This window comes from Geotrypetes seraphini, chromosome 9 (genome assembly GCF_902459505.1).
Source record: "Geotrypetes seraphini chromosome 9, aGeoSer1.1, whole genome shotgun sequence".
NCBI classification, from domain to species: domain Eukaryota; kingdom Metazoa; phylum Chordata; class Amphibia; order Gymnophiona; family Dermophiidae; genus Geotrypetes; species Geotrypetes seraphini.
Window position 1 is genome coordinate 180,701,551 of NC_047092.1, and position 15,579 is coordinate 180,717,129.

The following is a 15,579-nucleotide window of genomic DNA, read 5'->3' on the forward strand; positions in this document are numbered from 1 at the left end:
CCTCCACCAAACGGCCATACACAGACACAGACCGTGCAAGTCTGCCCAGTAACTGGCCTAGTTCAATCTTTAATATTATTTTCTGATTCTAAATCTTCTGTGTTCATCCCACGCTTCTTTGAACTCAGTCACAGTTTTACTCTCCACCACCTCTCTCGGGAGCCATTCCAGGCATCCACTACCTCTCCGTAAAGTAGAATTTCCTAACATTGCCCCTGAATCTACCACCCCTCAACCTCAAATTATGTCCTCTGGTTTCACCATTTTCCTTTCTCTGGAAGAGATTTTGTTCTACGTTAATACAGTAATACAGTTAAAACAGTTAAAACGTTAATACAGTTAAAACAGTAATACGTTAATAATTGTCCATAATAATTCTTAAGATCTTTTTCTGCGTGGTAACTCCTAGTCTGGGCCCCAGTTTGGATAATTTTTACCCTACATGCACTTTTGTCCTACACTTGAACTGAACCATATCTGTCCAGCACCCAGATGTCTATCTGCAGGTTTAACGTGCTTTCACTTCCTTCATTAAATCCCAGGAAACACTCTGAGCCGCCTCAGCTACTGTCATGAAAACACACACATCTCATGGGTTTTATAGAACTCCATGGTTTGAGGAAGATGTACTCACTGAGATCTTCAGCTAGCTGGACTCGTTTCCCAGTTAGAAGATGGATCTTCTTATCATTATCCTCTGCAAAGTCTTCTAATACTTCTTTTACATTCTTTTCTAAGCGTCTGACTGGGGGGGGGGGGAAGAGGACACTCAGATGTTTAATACAGAAAAGAAACAATTCCAAAACCAACAGGAGAGAGTGTGAGTGTGATAGAATGTGAGAGTGAGTGGGTGTCTCTAGAACTCCAGTGCTAACACTCACTGCATTTTACTAAACTGTTGGGTGAACACAGAGCACTACTCTCACCAACAAAACAATTCTGGGTGGAGTTGGAGTCGCTAAAAATTTGCCACTCTGACTCCAGCTTCAAAATAAAAACAATAAAAAAAATTACAATATATGATAAATTTATTATTTAAAACTTGTATTTCTTCAGGTTGTGTGTTCAAACTTCCTAGGATAAACAGCATAAAATCTGTTTTACTCCTTTGGATCTAGCTGGGTACTTGGGACCTGGGGCTGGAAAAAGGATACTGGGCTTATGGTCTGTCCCAGTATGGCATAAGGTTCTTATGTTAGCCAAGTATTGGACAATGAAGTCATTGTGACATCACTGATGAGGTTGGCTCTTGGGCATTGGTGGAATGAGACATTATGACATCACAATCTGAGCTCTAGAATGTTGCTACTCTTTGGTTTCTGCCAGGTACTTGGGACCTGGGTTGGCCACTGTTGGAAACAGGATCCTGGGCCTGGTGGACCTTCAGTCTGTCCCAGTATAGCAATTCTTATTTTATTAAATATATTTTGTGGTCTTTTAGTCCTAATTTCAAACATAAAGAAATACCTATGTTTCTGTAATTACTCAAATTTCTCTTAGATTTACTGTGCATAGTAGAAGTCGGATTTGAAGGTATGGTGCACCAACTCCACGTCTCTGCTTCTCTATCCCCGATGAAGGCAGTAGCCAAAACGTGACTGCGTTGGATATTTATATGTGAATTATATTAGATATCACACTGCTTTATATTGTGTTCTTGCAGTTCCAGCTTCTTCTCCTTGTTTTGATTGAACATCTGGACTAAAAGGACAGCATGACTAGTTTTGGAAAAATATTTGGTGTGTTCTGCAATTCCTGGAGCACTTGCTACAATGTAACAGGATATGAGGATTAAGGGATAGTCAGTACTTTTCTTTGAGGATCTAGGTTCAGATCTAGGTTACAAAGAGCAAAGCAGAGGCTGTGGAGTCAGAACACAAGACCTTCCGACTCTGGCGCCTTTATTTATATATCAATATAGGCGATCATGAGGATGGGGACAGAACTTGCAGTGCCACTTTCACTAATATAAACATGTATTACATTTTGTAATCATCAAAGAACTTGATATCAAGATATAAAAGTAAAACATATCCTGAAACAAATGGGTTAATCAAATTATTATCTGTGTAATAAGAAATGTAAGTACTATAATATTTGAATGACACACAATTTAACCCTATTAGGAGTTGGAGTCAGCACATTTTTACCGACTCCACAGCCCCAAAATTGCTTCCAACTCCGATTCCACAGCCTTGGCAAAGCTTTCAGTATTCTTTAAGATTAGCAGCTGAGTCATTGCTGGGGGGTTGTAATCTGGGCTGTTAATTCTTTTGAACCCCTGTGAGCTGGTGAACACTTTGCTCCTCAAGATACACTTTGACCTCGAGTTGGGGTGCCTGCTGCACGGCGCTGTTTGAAGGTTTTTGTTTGCGTTATTAGTTGTTTAGTTAATAACAGGGTCAATTTAATTTGATTTTGATACAGGTAGGGCTTAATTTGTTGGCAAAAAGAAAGTGGAACTGGGGAGCCAGGGAAGGGGGCAGGATTTGGGGAGCAAAGTGATTGTTTTCTGCTCCATTCAAGGCTCAACCCTCCCCTCCTCTTCCCTGCAGTCTTCTTGTAAGGGAAAGCCTGGAGCAGAACACTCCTGCTACCCTGGAGTATGACAAGAGGAGGTGAAACTGTGTTTCAGGCCATTTTCCGCCCCCCCCCCCCTCCGAAATTAGGCCCTGGACACAGGGCTTTTCACCTTAAAGACAGGCTTTTACAGAGATCCTGACTCTGTGATTTTGTTTTTTCCCTATTTGTGGGACATGGTTGAAATGCATCCTAGCTTTTCATACATCACAGATTACATTGTATTAAACATTTCAGTTCCGATGCTGAATAAAGTGGTGTGGTTTTACAATACACTTCTCCCTCATTATTCGCGGGGGATAGGGGTAGAGCCGGATCGCGAATGGCGAAAAAGCGCAAATATCCGGTTCTGACCCACCCCCGCCTCCCTTCCGCCTTCCCCTGGCATCCCGGCCTTACATGGTGGTCTAGCTGGTTTTCGGGGCAGGAGCAATCTTCCTACGCTCCTGCCCTGTGCAGATAGCCATTAGGAAATGGCTGTGGGGAGTTCCCGTAGTCTCTCGAGAAACTACGGGAACTCCCCACAGCCATTTCCTAATGGCTATCTGCATGGCGCAGAAGCATAGGAAGATCGCTCCTGCCCCGAAAACCAGCTAGACCACCAGGTAAGGCCGGGATGCTGGGGGGAAGACAAAAATATAGTTTTTTTTTTTTTTCCTCCTCCCCCCCCCCAAAATCGCAATTATATGAAACCGTGAATGGGGAGGGGGAAGTGTAGCTGATTTAGATACATAGTAACAAGTGAGCTGAAGGTTGTAACTTAGGGCTCCTTTTACGAAGGTGCACACACCGGATTAGCGCGCGCTATAGCCAAAAAACTACCGCCTGCTCAAGAAGAGGAGGTAGCGGCTAGCACACGCTATTCCGCGCATTAAGGCCCTAACCTGCCCTCGTCAAAGGAGCCCTTCATTTCACGATCTGGATTTCCTTCTGCTCTGAAGCGATACAACATTAAAAGGTACCGACAGGCTGAGAGGGGACGATTTCCATGATAGGAAACGACTATAAGTCAACCTTGCACTACAAGCCTTACCATAAGTTTATGGAACTGCTCTCTTTCTTAAATATTTATCTTATCAGCCAAGTATGACCTGCTTTAAGCAAGAACACTCTCTCTTCAAACAGCAACGTTATATGATATGGCAAATACTGTCAGGGGTGTTATAACAGGCCATACCCTCACTGTTGATGAGCTGCTGCCTCAAGGTGTTTGCGGTTATCCCAAGCATTCGCTGGATACGCCAGAAGAGGACCACGTCATTACACTCTAACTGAAACAGAAAGAACAACTTACTTTGTGTGTTTTGTGTTAATCGTGATATCCCTCCTGACAAAGCGTCATTCAAGTGAAACTGGCATAAAGAACGAAGGGGACTGTGTGTCACAGATGAGCAGAGGGAAGCAGGAGATTGTTGAACCGCTCAGTATATAAGATAAGTTGATTTGCAGTGTTACAGCATTATAATAATTTTAAACAGGAGCGGTATTTTATTTAGATACCACTTATATCCTCACGTGGTTTACATTCAGGTACTTTATCATATTTCCCTGTCTGTCCCGTTGGGCTCAAACTCTATCTAGTGTACCTGGGGTAATGAGGGGATTAAGTGACTTGCCCAGGGTCACAAGGAGCAGCCAGGGATTTGACCCCATAGCCTCAGGGTGCGGAGGCTGTAGCTCTAACCCCTGTGCCACACACTCCCATGGGACAGGGAAAGTGATGTGATGGTTCCGGTGGCAACCTCTGTTTCATCTTCACTATTAAAGCACCGAGGTTGAGGGTCTGAACACTTTACACTTAATTTATGATTGAGTATTTATAAGACGGATATATACATGGTAATTATTTGAATCCTGTGATAAAAAATTGTGTTAAAATCATATATCAGATAAATACTGGAACACAATTCTACATTAAAAAGAGGACCAATTAAATACAGTAAAACCTTGGTTTGCGAGCATAATTCGTTCCGAAAATATGCTTATAATCCAAAAAAACTCATATATCAAAGCAAATTTCCCCATAAGAAATAATGGAAACTCCACAACCCCAAAACTTTAATACAAAATACTGTATGTACCTGCATTGCAAGACCTTGCTTGTATATCAAGTTAAAATTTAATAAAATGTTTTGCTTGTCTTGCAAAACACTTCCATACCAAGCCCTAGATTCACAAAGCAAACCGACTGTGTACTGATCGGTTTGCGAACCCTCTGCAACCAGATTTCTCTCGGGCCCCATTCACTAACCTCTCCAGCGATCCACTTCGAATCTGTGCTTGCAAATGAGGAGAAATGCATGCAAAGTAGGCAGGGACGCGATTCACAACACAAATTTGGGACACTGATTTGGCTGGCTGATCAAGAATAGAAGCGACTGCTTGGGACCATTCGCACAGGTCTCTGCCGACTCTCCTGCTCCATTGCTTCGCTCTCTGCCCTGATCTTGCTGTGGAGGAAGAGGTTTCACACACCAGGGGAATCATGCGGCTCCTTTCCCTGCTCTGCTCTACTTTGGAGCCAATTCTAACCAATATGGAAAGAAAGAGAAGGCAGGAAGTGTGACTCTCTCTGTCGCCTTTACTGCAGTGCGAGCCCGCGGGTTTAAAGCAGGGTTGCACGCCGCAGTGCAGCCCAGCTTTAAATCTGCAGGCTCGCACTGCAGGGAAGGAGGCAGAGAGCAGGAGAGTCTGGGTGGCAAGAGCAGGGCTTGGGGAGAGCAGGAGAGTCAGTGCGCGTGAAAACTAGTCTCTTAAAAGTTTCCAGCTCCTGAAAAATAAAACAAATTAAAAATCTATGCCGGTCCTAGAGGTCCAGCGCATGCGCAGACCACCTACAGATGGTCTGCGCATGCACTGGGATTGCTATCGAGCGATCCGGGCAGGCAGATGGGGGTTTCGAGAATTCATCGGACCTGCCCAGATTGGGCCTGATTGGGCCCGATCAGGCAGGTTCATGAATCTAGCCTCAAGTTACTTGCAATCCAAGGTTTTACTATATATAAAAGATGACTGCCATCTAGTGTACATTTTGGGTACTGTTACAGCACTTGGACAGAGTTAAGCATGAAAGCGTCAAATTCTTGTTCTAAACATAAAAATAAATAGTATCAGTTAATAAAATAACAACACAAAAAATACAAAATTACCTCGGAGTCTACAAAGTGCCTTTGGTAGTAGTAAAAGCCCCTTCGGCAGAGGTTACAATGGCTTAGAGCAGACTTCAGGAACTGTCTCCGGTAAACTTGGTGCCACGTGTCTTTAATCTTAAGAAAACGAAGGAAATTAAAAAAAGAGTGGGGAGGGTCATAGATGATTTTTCACAGTAAGGATTTATTGTGAAATTTATATCATACTTTTGGCTTTACTTGCAAGCATATCTCACTAAAGATCGCCCTGCAGAAAGCTACTGAGAAGTGACATCTATGGCTACACAAGCACAGAATAGAAAGACAACCAACTGCTGGGAGCAAATGGGAGAGAGGTTATTGAAGGGGCATCATGTCACAGTTGCAAATGTAAGAGACTCATGGTGTTCTGATAATATTGAGACACATGCGCAGATTGGTATCTGGTAGGCTCAAGCCTTGGGATCCATTGTGCACAGTCTCTGCAACGGGATAAGGGAAGGCAGAGGGAAATCAGGATCATTAGAACAACTTATGAATGCACACTCAGTAGGTTTTAGAGGGGCCCCTGGGTGAGGACTCTTCTTGCATTTTATGATAATGGGGGAAGGCCCCAACAGTGAAGCTCTCAATATCACAGCCCCAGAGTTGGTGACTTCCAACTGGAGTTGAAGCCCAGAAACAGCAACGATAGGAGCTATGGGGACAGAGTCTCGGAGGAGGCTTTCCTCCCATGCCTTTCCAGCAAGGTGTCTGGATTCTTTATTGTGTTGGACTTACATAAAAGGAAAAAAAAAAAAAAAAAGAATACAAATAAAAAAATTACAATCAGAGCCATCTTGCTTTAGGCTATGAAGTCTTCTGAAGACCTCTTCAAAGTTGTGCTTAAACAGAAATCCCTCAATGCATGTTAACAAATTATATACACAGTGAACTAAAAAAACACCAAAATGTTTTTTGTCGTATCTTCCGCAGAACTCAGCTGATTCTTATGAAACTTAGTGCATCGTGTCCTGAAAGAAGTTGATGTAAAATGTAAATATTTCCCACCGCGCCACAGCACTGCTTTGTGAAAATGAATTGTTGCTATGAGATACGCAAAGAAGCAGATAATTTGTAAACAGTCTCTATATCAAAATGGTTTTCGCTGCAGAAGACCAAATACTGATAAAGAACTTGGTACTGCTAAAAGATTACAGCAGTCGATGATTGTTGAAGAGTTCCCACAGAAGGGTTGGAATAAAAATGGCCTCGAAGTGCTGCTAGGCAAGATCCGAGCAATGGGCACTGTGGATTGTAAGCCAGGCAGCGGACGACCGCGCTCGATTCGCACCCAAAAGCACATTGACATTGTAAGTGATCTTGTACTGAGCCAGGACATGCCACAAACACACCAAACTCACTAAATAGCAGGAATAAGCCAGACAACTGTGCTTAGGATAACTCATAAAGTGTCTTAAAAAGCAAGAGATAGCTTTACACAATGAAGACATGTGCCTGAAACGGTGCAAAGAGGTTTTGGCCAAGTCCCTGGAGCACAGCATTGAAAAGATATTTACAGTAGTTTCACTGATTAACCCACACTGAAGCGTGAGATTAATGTCAAATGCCTCCTTGGGACCCAACTGACCTTCAGTCAAATCAGTCATGGTCTTGGTCGCAGTCTCAAAACTCAGATTCACAGTTCATCAATCCTGGGGTTAAGATCAACGGCGCTTACTACCAGGACCTCCTCTTAATATAGAAGCTGTTGTCAATGATTTGTCGCAGTTGAGAGACTACATTATCTTTCAACAGGACAATGCACAATACATCGGGCAAAAGACACCATAGAACTGCTACATTGGAAGACCCCAGACTTCAGTGGTCCAGACATCTAGCCTGTGAATTGACCAGACCTAAACCCAGTTGACTACCGGATCTGGGGGCTGATACAGAACACATCTATCTGATGATATCTGACATTGAAGACCTTAAACAGCGCCCCATCTCTGTTTGGGTTGAGCTGAAGTAGAGCGTCATTGACAAGTCCATAGATCAGTGGTGGCCAAGGCTGAGGGCATGCCTTGGTGCAAAGGGAGTGCACTTTGAACATCTGTTTAATTGAAAGGTTACGTTTTGACTTTACATTTTTCTGTAAGATATGTCATAAAACTTTCTGATGTGTTTTTATTCAATTCACAATTCATTTTCACAAGGTAGTGTTGTGGTGCAGTGGGAAATATTTACAACATTTTACATCAACTTCATTCAGGGCACGACACTAAATTACACAAGAATTGGCCGAGTTCTGTGGAAGATACGACAAAAAACCTTTTTTTTTTTCAGTTCACAGTATATATAACAGAATATACAGTATACACACATTGAATCAACTTGTATTATGAACTAGGCAGAAACTGAGCAACCTAATCTCATTATTAGACCCTAAACAGTAAGGTTAGTTCTCTGGGCAATACAATTACTCAATACACTGCAGAAAAGCAACATATGCTAAACAAGCTCAGATCTGCTCAGTCGATTTTATTTGTCCGAGCTAGCAAATATGTTCACAGAAAGATAACATTGCAGTGAGCTCATGTGCGCCTGCTTCTAGTCTCCAAGCAATTGCCTTTCAAAATTAGATGCTTAAAGACTCCTTTTCCATATCATGTAGAAATGCAAATGGATGGTTCTATATAGGGCAGGCCGAGATTGTCTCACCAAAACTGGATCCACTTCTATTCCTCGGGCTTCAAGATTCTTCCGCACAGTTGTAACCTCGTCATTTGCAAGGTAAGCAGGATGGTCTTCGTTAACCCTAATCATCTTCTCCAGTTCTTTCTTTGTCTCATTACGAGTGTTCTTTAAGAAAAATAAAATAATTATGGTTTCACAATTCAATGTGACAAACTTGACATGCTCACATTGTTGCAAAGTCCACGGACACTTTTAATTTGCGGATTTTGTTAAGATATTTATACTGGCTACCAACAGAAGCCAGAATTAGATTTAAAGTGAGTATTTTAATGTTTAAGATATATCATGGTTGGGTGCCTTCCTATTTGATTCAATTAGTAGTCTCGTCTTTTAAGATATCATCTTTTAAATTGCAGGAATTGACTAAAGTTAAATTATCCCTCAGTTAAAGGATCCAGAGAAGAGCGACTAAAATGGTTAAGGGGCTGAAGGAGTTGCCGTACAGTGAGAGATTAGAGAAACTGGGCCTCTTCTCCCTTGAAAAGAGGAGACTGAGAGGGGACATTCAAGATAATGAAGGGAATAGACTTAGTAGATAAACAGTTTGTTCACCCTCGCTGAGGCAGAGAGAACGAGAGAGCACTCTCTAAAGTTGAAAGGAGATAGATTCCGTACAAACGTAAGGAAGTTCTTCTTCACCCAGAGAGTGGTAGAAAGCTGGAACGCTCTTCCGGAGTCTGTTATAGGGGAAAACACCCTCCAAGGATTCAAGACAAAGTTGGACAAGTTTCTGTTGAACAAGAACGTGTGCTGGTAGGGCTAGTCTCAGTTAGGGTGCTGGTCTTAGACCAGAGAGCCGCCGCGTGAGCGGACTGCTGGGCACGATGGGACCACTGGTCGACCCAGCAGCGACAATTCTTATGTTCTTATGAAATATAAGAAAATATTTACTTCTAATATCAATCATTAAAAGTGAGATGGATTACGAATTATCTCCAATTTAGAAAGATAGTCAAGGCAATATTTTTTGAAGAATATCTAAAATGATTTGAATTTGGGGAGTATAAGTTAAAAATATGTAAATCCTGGATGTCTCTTGTTATTCAATGTATTAAGTTTGTAATGTGCTGAGATGTTTAATAGTAGATTATAAGTACCACATTGTATTATATTGCATTCAGAAGTATGCCCAAACTTTCAGCCTCTAAAAGCTGCTTGAGGAAAACTAAGTACAAACACTTTCACCAACTTTTTCTGCAGGTACCATTTTTTTTGCTGAAATCACACGTAGTTTTGGAAATTCAGAACTATTTGCACTGCTGCAATCTCTGACTCCCCCTGAGCATGCTTCCACTTAATGCCAGTAAAAGGTATGTCCACTGTGGAACAACACTCACACTTCAATTGGGTAATTTCTAATAGTCCATTTCCTCATAAAAGCATTGTTTTGCTTGAGAAAATGACTTTCAAATTCACTCTTTTACTCCTGGCGGAATTCTGCGCAACTGTGCAGCGCACAATTCCCCATTCGTGCAGAATTCTGCGCAAACCTTTCATTCTACCCCTGTTCCTGTCCCCTCCTCTCCCTCCCCCGTGGTCTGGCCTCCCTCCCTCCAACCGATCCCCCATCATGAGATCCAACATACCTACACAGCCTCCCAAAGAAGCAGCAGTGGCGGCAGTCAGCTGGCAGAAGCAGCACTATGAACAGGCAGCTTGCGGCCAGCCTTGCTGGGGCCTTCCTTCTGCCACATCACTTCATGTAGATGGATGATGCGGCAGAGGGAAGACCCCGACAGGGCTGGTCACGAGCAGCCTGTTCACAATGCTGCATTTGCTGGCTGGCTACCACTGATACTGCTGTTCTTGGAGGCCTGCAGGTATGTGGGATCTCATGGAGTGTGGGGGTCGGTCAGAGAGGCCAGACCCATGCAGAGGAGGGAGAATGGATGCTAGACCATAATTTTGGAGGGAATGAAGGAACATGGCCCTTTTGGAGGGGGGGGGAGAGAGGAGAGGACATGGATGCTGGACTTCAAGTGGGGAGAAGGATGGGACTTGAATGCTAAACCTGAGCAGGAAGAGAAGGAGAGTGAAGGGGACATGGATGATGGACCATTAAGTATAGGGGAAAGGAGATGAGAAGGAAACCCAGGCCAGAAAGGAGGTGAGAAGGAAGAGATACTTTATTGTAGAGAGAGGGAGAGAGTGTGAGATGCCAGACCATAGGGAGTGGGGAAGGAATTCAGGATGCAAGCGAGAGAGATGGTGAGTAGGGTAAGAGGACATGGATGTTGGACCCACAGGGGGAGGCTGGGGGTGGTAGAGAGAGTGACCAAGACCAGAAATGGGGTGGGAAGGGAGGACGAGATTCTTAACCAGTGGAGAGAGAGGCCAGACTGTAGGGGCCAAAGAGGGGATTCAGGGTGCACGTGAAAAAAGGGTAGGATTTAGAGAGAAACAGAATGGGAGTTCGAGTGAGAGAGGGAACTGAGGAGGCTGGAACCTGAGAGAGGATAAGGCAGGAAGGATTTTCAGGCCAAATTCTATGCAAAACACTACAAACTTTGCAGAATTTTGAAATATTGTGCGCAGAATTCCGCCAGGAGTAACTTTTTGCAAGTTGTCTAAAAAGCCGGTCTCAGATATGAGGTATGCCCACTGTATGAGGAAATCAGACAGCAATATCACAGATTTCATGACTTCACTAAAAAAGAACTTTGGATAACTACTGCCTTCCTATAGGCATTAAAAAAATTATCTGGGCTTCGGCATTGAGCCGCACTTGCATCATTCACTTCAGGACCTCAATGCTGAAGTTGTTACCTGCCTTCTGGTCACTTGTGATTTTACTTTTACAGATTTTTCAGTCTTCCTTACCTGCTCCAAGTTACGTGACAACCAGTAAAGCCATCTCTCTCTCCAGGACGGACCCACCATGCCATGAATAACAGATTCGGCTGCAACAAGCAAAGAAGGTTTAACTGTTTCAAAACAGCTGGTACTGCTCAGCTACCCCTCTCCTTTTAGTATTTGCAATCGCCCAACTCTGGGGACTTCATTATAGAAACCGCTTCATGGGACCCAGGTGGTGACTACTCCAGTCAAAATAAACAACTGTGGAAGCCAATGTTACTGATGTAGACTTTTATTTGAATAAGAATGTCAATAAAACACCCACAACTTGATATAAAGAACCCAACACAGGCCATGTTTCGACCTAAGGGTCTTCTTCAGGGGTTTAAGTGTGGTTTCCTCGTAAATATGTAGTTGTAAAAACCATGCCCAACCGTAATGCAGAGGACATGTTAACCCACGGTTGGCTGTGGTTTTTACAACTACATATTTACGAGGAAACCACACTTGGATCCCTGAAGACGACCCTTAGGTCGAAACATGGCCCGTGTTGGGTTCTTTATATCAAGATGTGGATGTTTTATTGACATTCTTATTCAAATAAATGTCTACATCAGTAACATTGGCTTCCTCAGTCATTTGTTTTGGTTTTTTGTCTCATCTGTAGATCTCCAGGGTCAACTTCCAGTCAAACATACTTTTCAGAGATTCCACTAAATAACATAAATGCTGAAGGACAACAACATCACTATTCACTGATTGCACCCAAGTTTCTTAAGAGCAGACAAGCAACTCTTCATTTGACGGGGGTTGCCATTCAACATATTACTGGAAATTGGAAGGACTATACTAAACTTAATTATACCTTTTGGTGGAATTCAAGGAAATTATAATAGTTTCAAAAAGATTTGGGGCCATTGATTGCATATCTAATGATTAGACACCTTGGACACCTTTTTATTACATAGGACTATATTTAATGTGGGGATGGGGAGGTATGTTATGGGATTTAATGGGTTTATTCCTGATGAATGGGATGGGTGGGGGAGGGGTCTTTTTTATATGCATTTGACAATAATTGTTAGAATGTCAAGTGATCTGTATGAATTATCTGATTGAATTTTGTACACTTGTTGCAAGAGTTAAAACTGAATAAAGAATTAAAAAAAAAAACAAAACCTGTTATAAATTTTACAAATGTACATTTATATTTAAATATACAGTAACACCTTGGTTTGCAAGCATAATTCGTTTCAGAAGCATGCTTGTAATCCAAAGAAATTGTATATGAAAGCGAATTTCCTCAAAGGAAATAATGGAAACTCAGACGATTCGTTCTACAACCCAAAAACTTTAATACAAAATACTATACGTACTTGTATTGCAAGACCTCGCTCGTTTAGAACAGTGTTCTTCAACCACTGGTCCGTGGACTGGTGCCAGTCCGCAGGGCCGACACGTCCGTCGGGTTGATGACAGTGTTCTTCAGCCGACGGTCCATGGTGCGATCAACGCGGCGTCTTTGGGCCAGCTCCCTGAGTGCTGCAGTGCACAAAGCTGTGGAAAAAGGCTCCTACGCGCGTCCTGCGCCTAAACCAGAAGCCTTCTCTCTGACGTCGCAACGTCAGAGAGAAGGCTTCCAGATGAGGTGCGGAACGCGTGCGAGGAGCTGCTTCCCACAGCACTCAGGGAACTGGCCCAAAAACGCCGCGTTGATCTCACCGTGGATCTGCCCGTAGATAACACTGCCGGTCCACAAAATAATTATTTTATTTCCGCCAGTCCATAGGTGTCAAAAGGTTGAAGAACACTGGTTTAGAACAGTCACTACACTCCCGCAGCGTCAGAGAGAGAAGAACCATCAGCTCAGTTGTGATGTTTGTATACTGTATGTACTTGTATTGCAAGACATTGCTTGTATATCAAGTTAAAATTTAATTAAATGTTTTGCTTGTCTTGCAAAACACTTGAAAACCAAGTTACTTGCAATCCAAGGTTTTCCTGTATAGGGACAGATTTAGTAAATAGTGCTATAGAAAGCTCTGGGATGAGTGTTCTTTATAAAACAGCTGTGAGCATTGAATTCCATGTCCAACGTTGGGTGCGAGGACTTACTCCAAGTGACACCAGATGTAAATCCTGGTGTGCAAGTTGGGCACACTATTTTCTGGAAAGCTCCTGACCTGCCCATGCCCCTCCCATGGAACACCCCATCTGCAGTTATTAAAACGCTTTGTATACCGCTTAACTAAAAATGAACGATCAAAGTTATGCTCCATAAAACCAGAAACGGAACAGAATTATCACACACAACCACTGTAATATAACTGAGCGCGAAAGTGTATTTTTCACGCCAATCTGCTGTTTCAGCCCCCGTTTCGGCACCTTACATTCGTTGGAACGTGCTTCAATGCCAATATTTGGGCATGGAATTAATGCCTTTTAGGAGTCATTTATAGAATCTCCCCCCCCCCAAAAGGAGCGTAAGTGAGCACTTGAAAAAGCATGGTGCTTAAAGGAACTTTGTGAAAGACAGCTTTCCGAGTCACCCCAAGTAGATGACACTGGTAAAACATTGTTCCAAGGGTTGTTTCCAAAAATGTAAAAAAAAATTCTAAGAGTTGGCTGATATACTGGTCTTTTTTTTGTTCTGGTGTTTCATTACGAGTGTCCAGTGAACGAGGATTTTTTTGGGTTGAGTATTCTTTGCGCTGAGAACTTGTATATGACTTACTATCATTAAGGCGACTTTGAAGAGTCTCTTCCATGAACTGAATGGCAGCATCCCACTGCTGTTTGTCAGATATAGAACGATCTTCTAAAGCATTGTGTTGGATTACTCGCTGCAACAGCAGGAAAGAAAACCTTTAGTCAGCTTTAGAAGCTGGAAGTGCTATGAGAGATTATTTGCTAGAGAAAAATGAAAATAAATAAACTGTTCTCACTGCATTTAGTTCAAAGCAATTTAACTTGCTAAAAGACTTAGGGCTCCTTTTACTAAGCCGCGTTAGGGCTTTAGCGCACGGAATAGCGCGTGCTACACTGCCGCACGCGCTAGACCTTAACGCCAGCATTGAGCAGGCGTTAGTTCTAGACGCGCAGCACGCGGTAATTTCCTGCATGCGCTAAAAACGCCCTAGCGCACCTTGGTAAAAGGAGGCCCTTAGCCCGGAGACCCATAATACTCTACCAGGCTGTCTTCGGATTGCTCGTTCCATTTGTGACGTTTGATGCTTTCCTCTTTCACCGCTTCCTTTAACCTGTCAAAAATGTCATCATGTTCTTTGCCTTTTGGTTCGGTCATAAAACGGGAAAATTCTTCCTGAAGCGTGTCCCAGGCCACCTAGAGAGGCATCCAGAGAAAAAAAAGTCCATTAGATAAGATGGCAATAAGCAAATGAAATTTTGTGGAGATCATGTATTGATGTTTCCAGATGTGGCCCAAGCCACTCAATTGAGAAGGAAAGCTTTTTTTAGCTTTGAAATCAAGAGTGTTGGCTTTGGGGGCCACATTTTATTTAAAATTTCCATGTAAATGCTTAATTAAATTTAAAGATAGTGAATATGTATACTGGGACTCAATTCAGTTGGAACAATTTTTACAACTTAATGAAGTTAGTTAGACATCACATGAATTAATATTTGGAGTTCAAATGTATTAAGCACCATTAATGTTTGATTTTTGATCAAGGATTATATTGACTGTATCGTTTAGTTTATCAGGATGTTTTCTTCCAATTATGTGGACTTGAGGAGTCAGTGAGATGTTTTTGAAGTGTTTATGCTTTTGTTTGTAATTTTCCTTTCTTTATTATTATTTGTGAAAATGATAATTATGAAAAAATTTGATAAATTAAAAAAAAAAAAAGATAAGATGCCTGTCCACCATGCTGAAAAGAAACCAGCAAAAAGTATTAAGAGTGGAATCCTCCAACGTGCACTGGACGCTGAGCAGAAATCCCAACCAGAGACAAAGCATTGTACTCACTAGACACGCATGAAAAATTATTATATACACTACTAGTCTTTAAGCCCGTTACATTAATGGGTGCTAGAATAGAGTGTCTGTCTATCTGTTTCTTTATCTCTCTCTCCTTGGACGCTGTCTGTGTCCTTCTGTCTCCCCCCCACCCCCCCCCGAGCAAAGCTGTCTGCCCCCAGCACACACCTCCCACCCAAAGCAGCCCCTTTTCTCTCTCCCTATCTCTCCATGGCCCCTTCTGTCTTCCCCCAGCACACCCCTCCCCCAAAGCAGCCCCCTTTCCTTCTCCCTATCTCTCCATGGCCCCTTCTGTCTCCCCCCCAGAGTAAAACTGTCTGTCCCCAGCACACCTCC

At 42.7% G+C, this 15,579-nt stretch overlaps 1 protein-coding gene across 5 annotated transcripts in view; it reads right to left on the reverse strand.

Moving 5' to 3' along the window:
- Nucleotides 1–15,579, reverse strand: part of OPA1 (OPA1 mitochondrial dynamin like GTPase) — a 128,059-nt gene that overhangs the window by 38,978 nt on the left and 73,502 nt on the right. For 4 of the 5 annotated variants that reach the window (XM_033958400.1, XM_033958401.1, XM_033958402.1 and 1 more), the window contains 7 exons: nucleotides 14,434–14,586; nucleotides 13,978–14,086; nucleotides 11,268–11,347; nucleotides 8,412–8,552; nucleotides 5,730–5,846; nucleotides 3,758–3,851; nucleotides 635–745 (listed from right to left, as the gene is read on the reverse strand). In XM_033958400.1, coding sequence (XP_033814291.1) covers nucleotides 635–745; nucleotides 3,758–3,851; nucleotides 5,730–5,846; nucleotides 8,412–8,552; nucleotides 11,268–11,347; nucleotides 13,978–14,086; nucleotides 14,434–14,586 — 805 coding nt within the window. The remainder of the gene's footprint in view (nucleotides 1–634; nucleotides 746–3,757; nucleotides 3,852–5,729; nucleotides 5,847–8,411; nucleotides 8,553–11,267; nucleotides 11,348–13,977; nucleotides 14,087–14,433; nucleotides 14,587–15,579) is intronic. The other variant, XM_033958403.1, reaches the window with a different exon arrangement.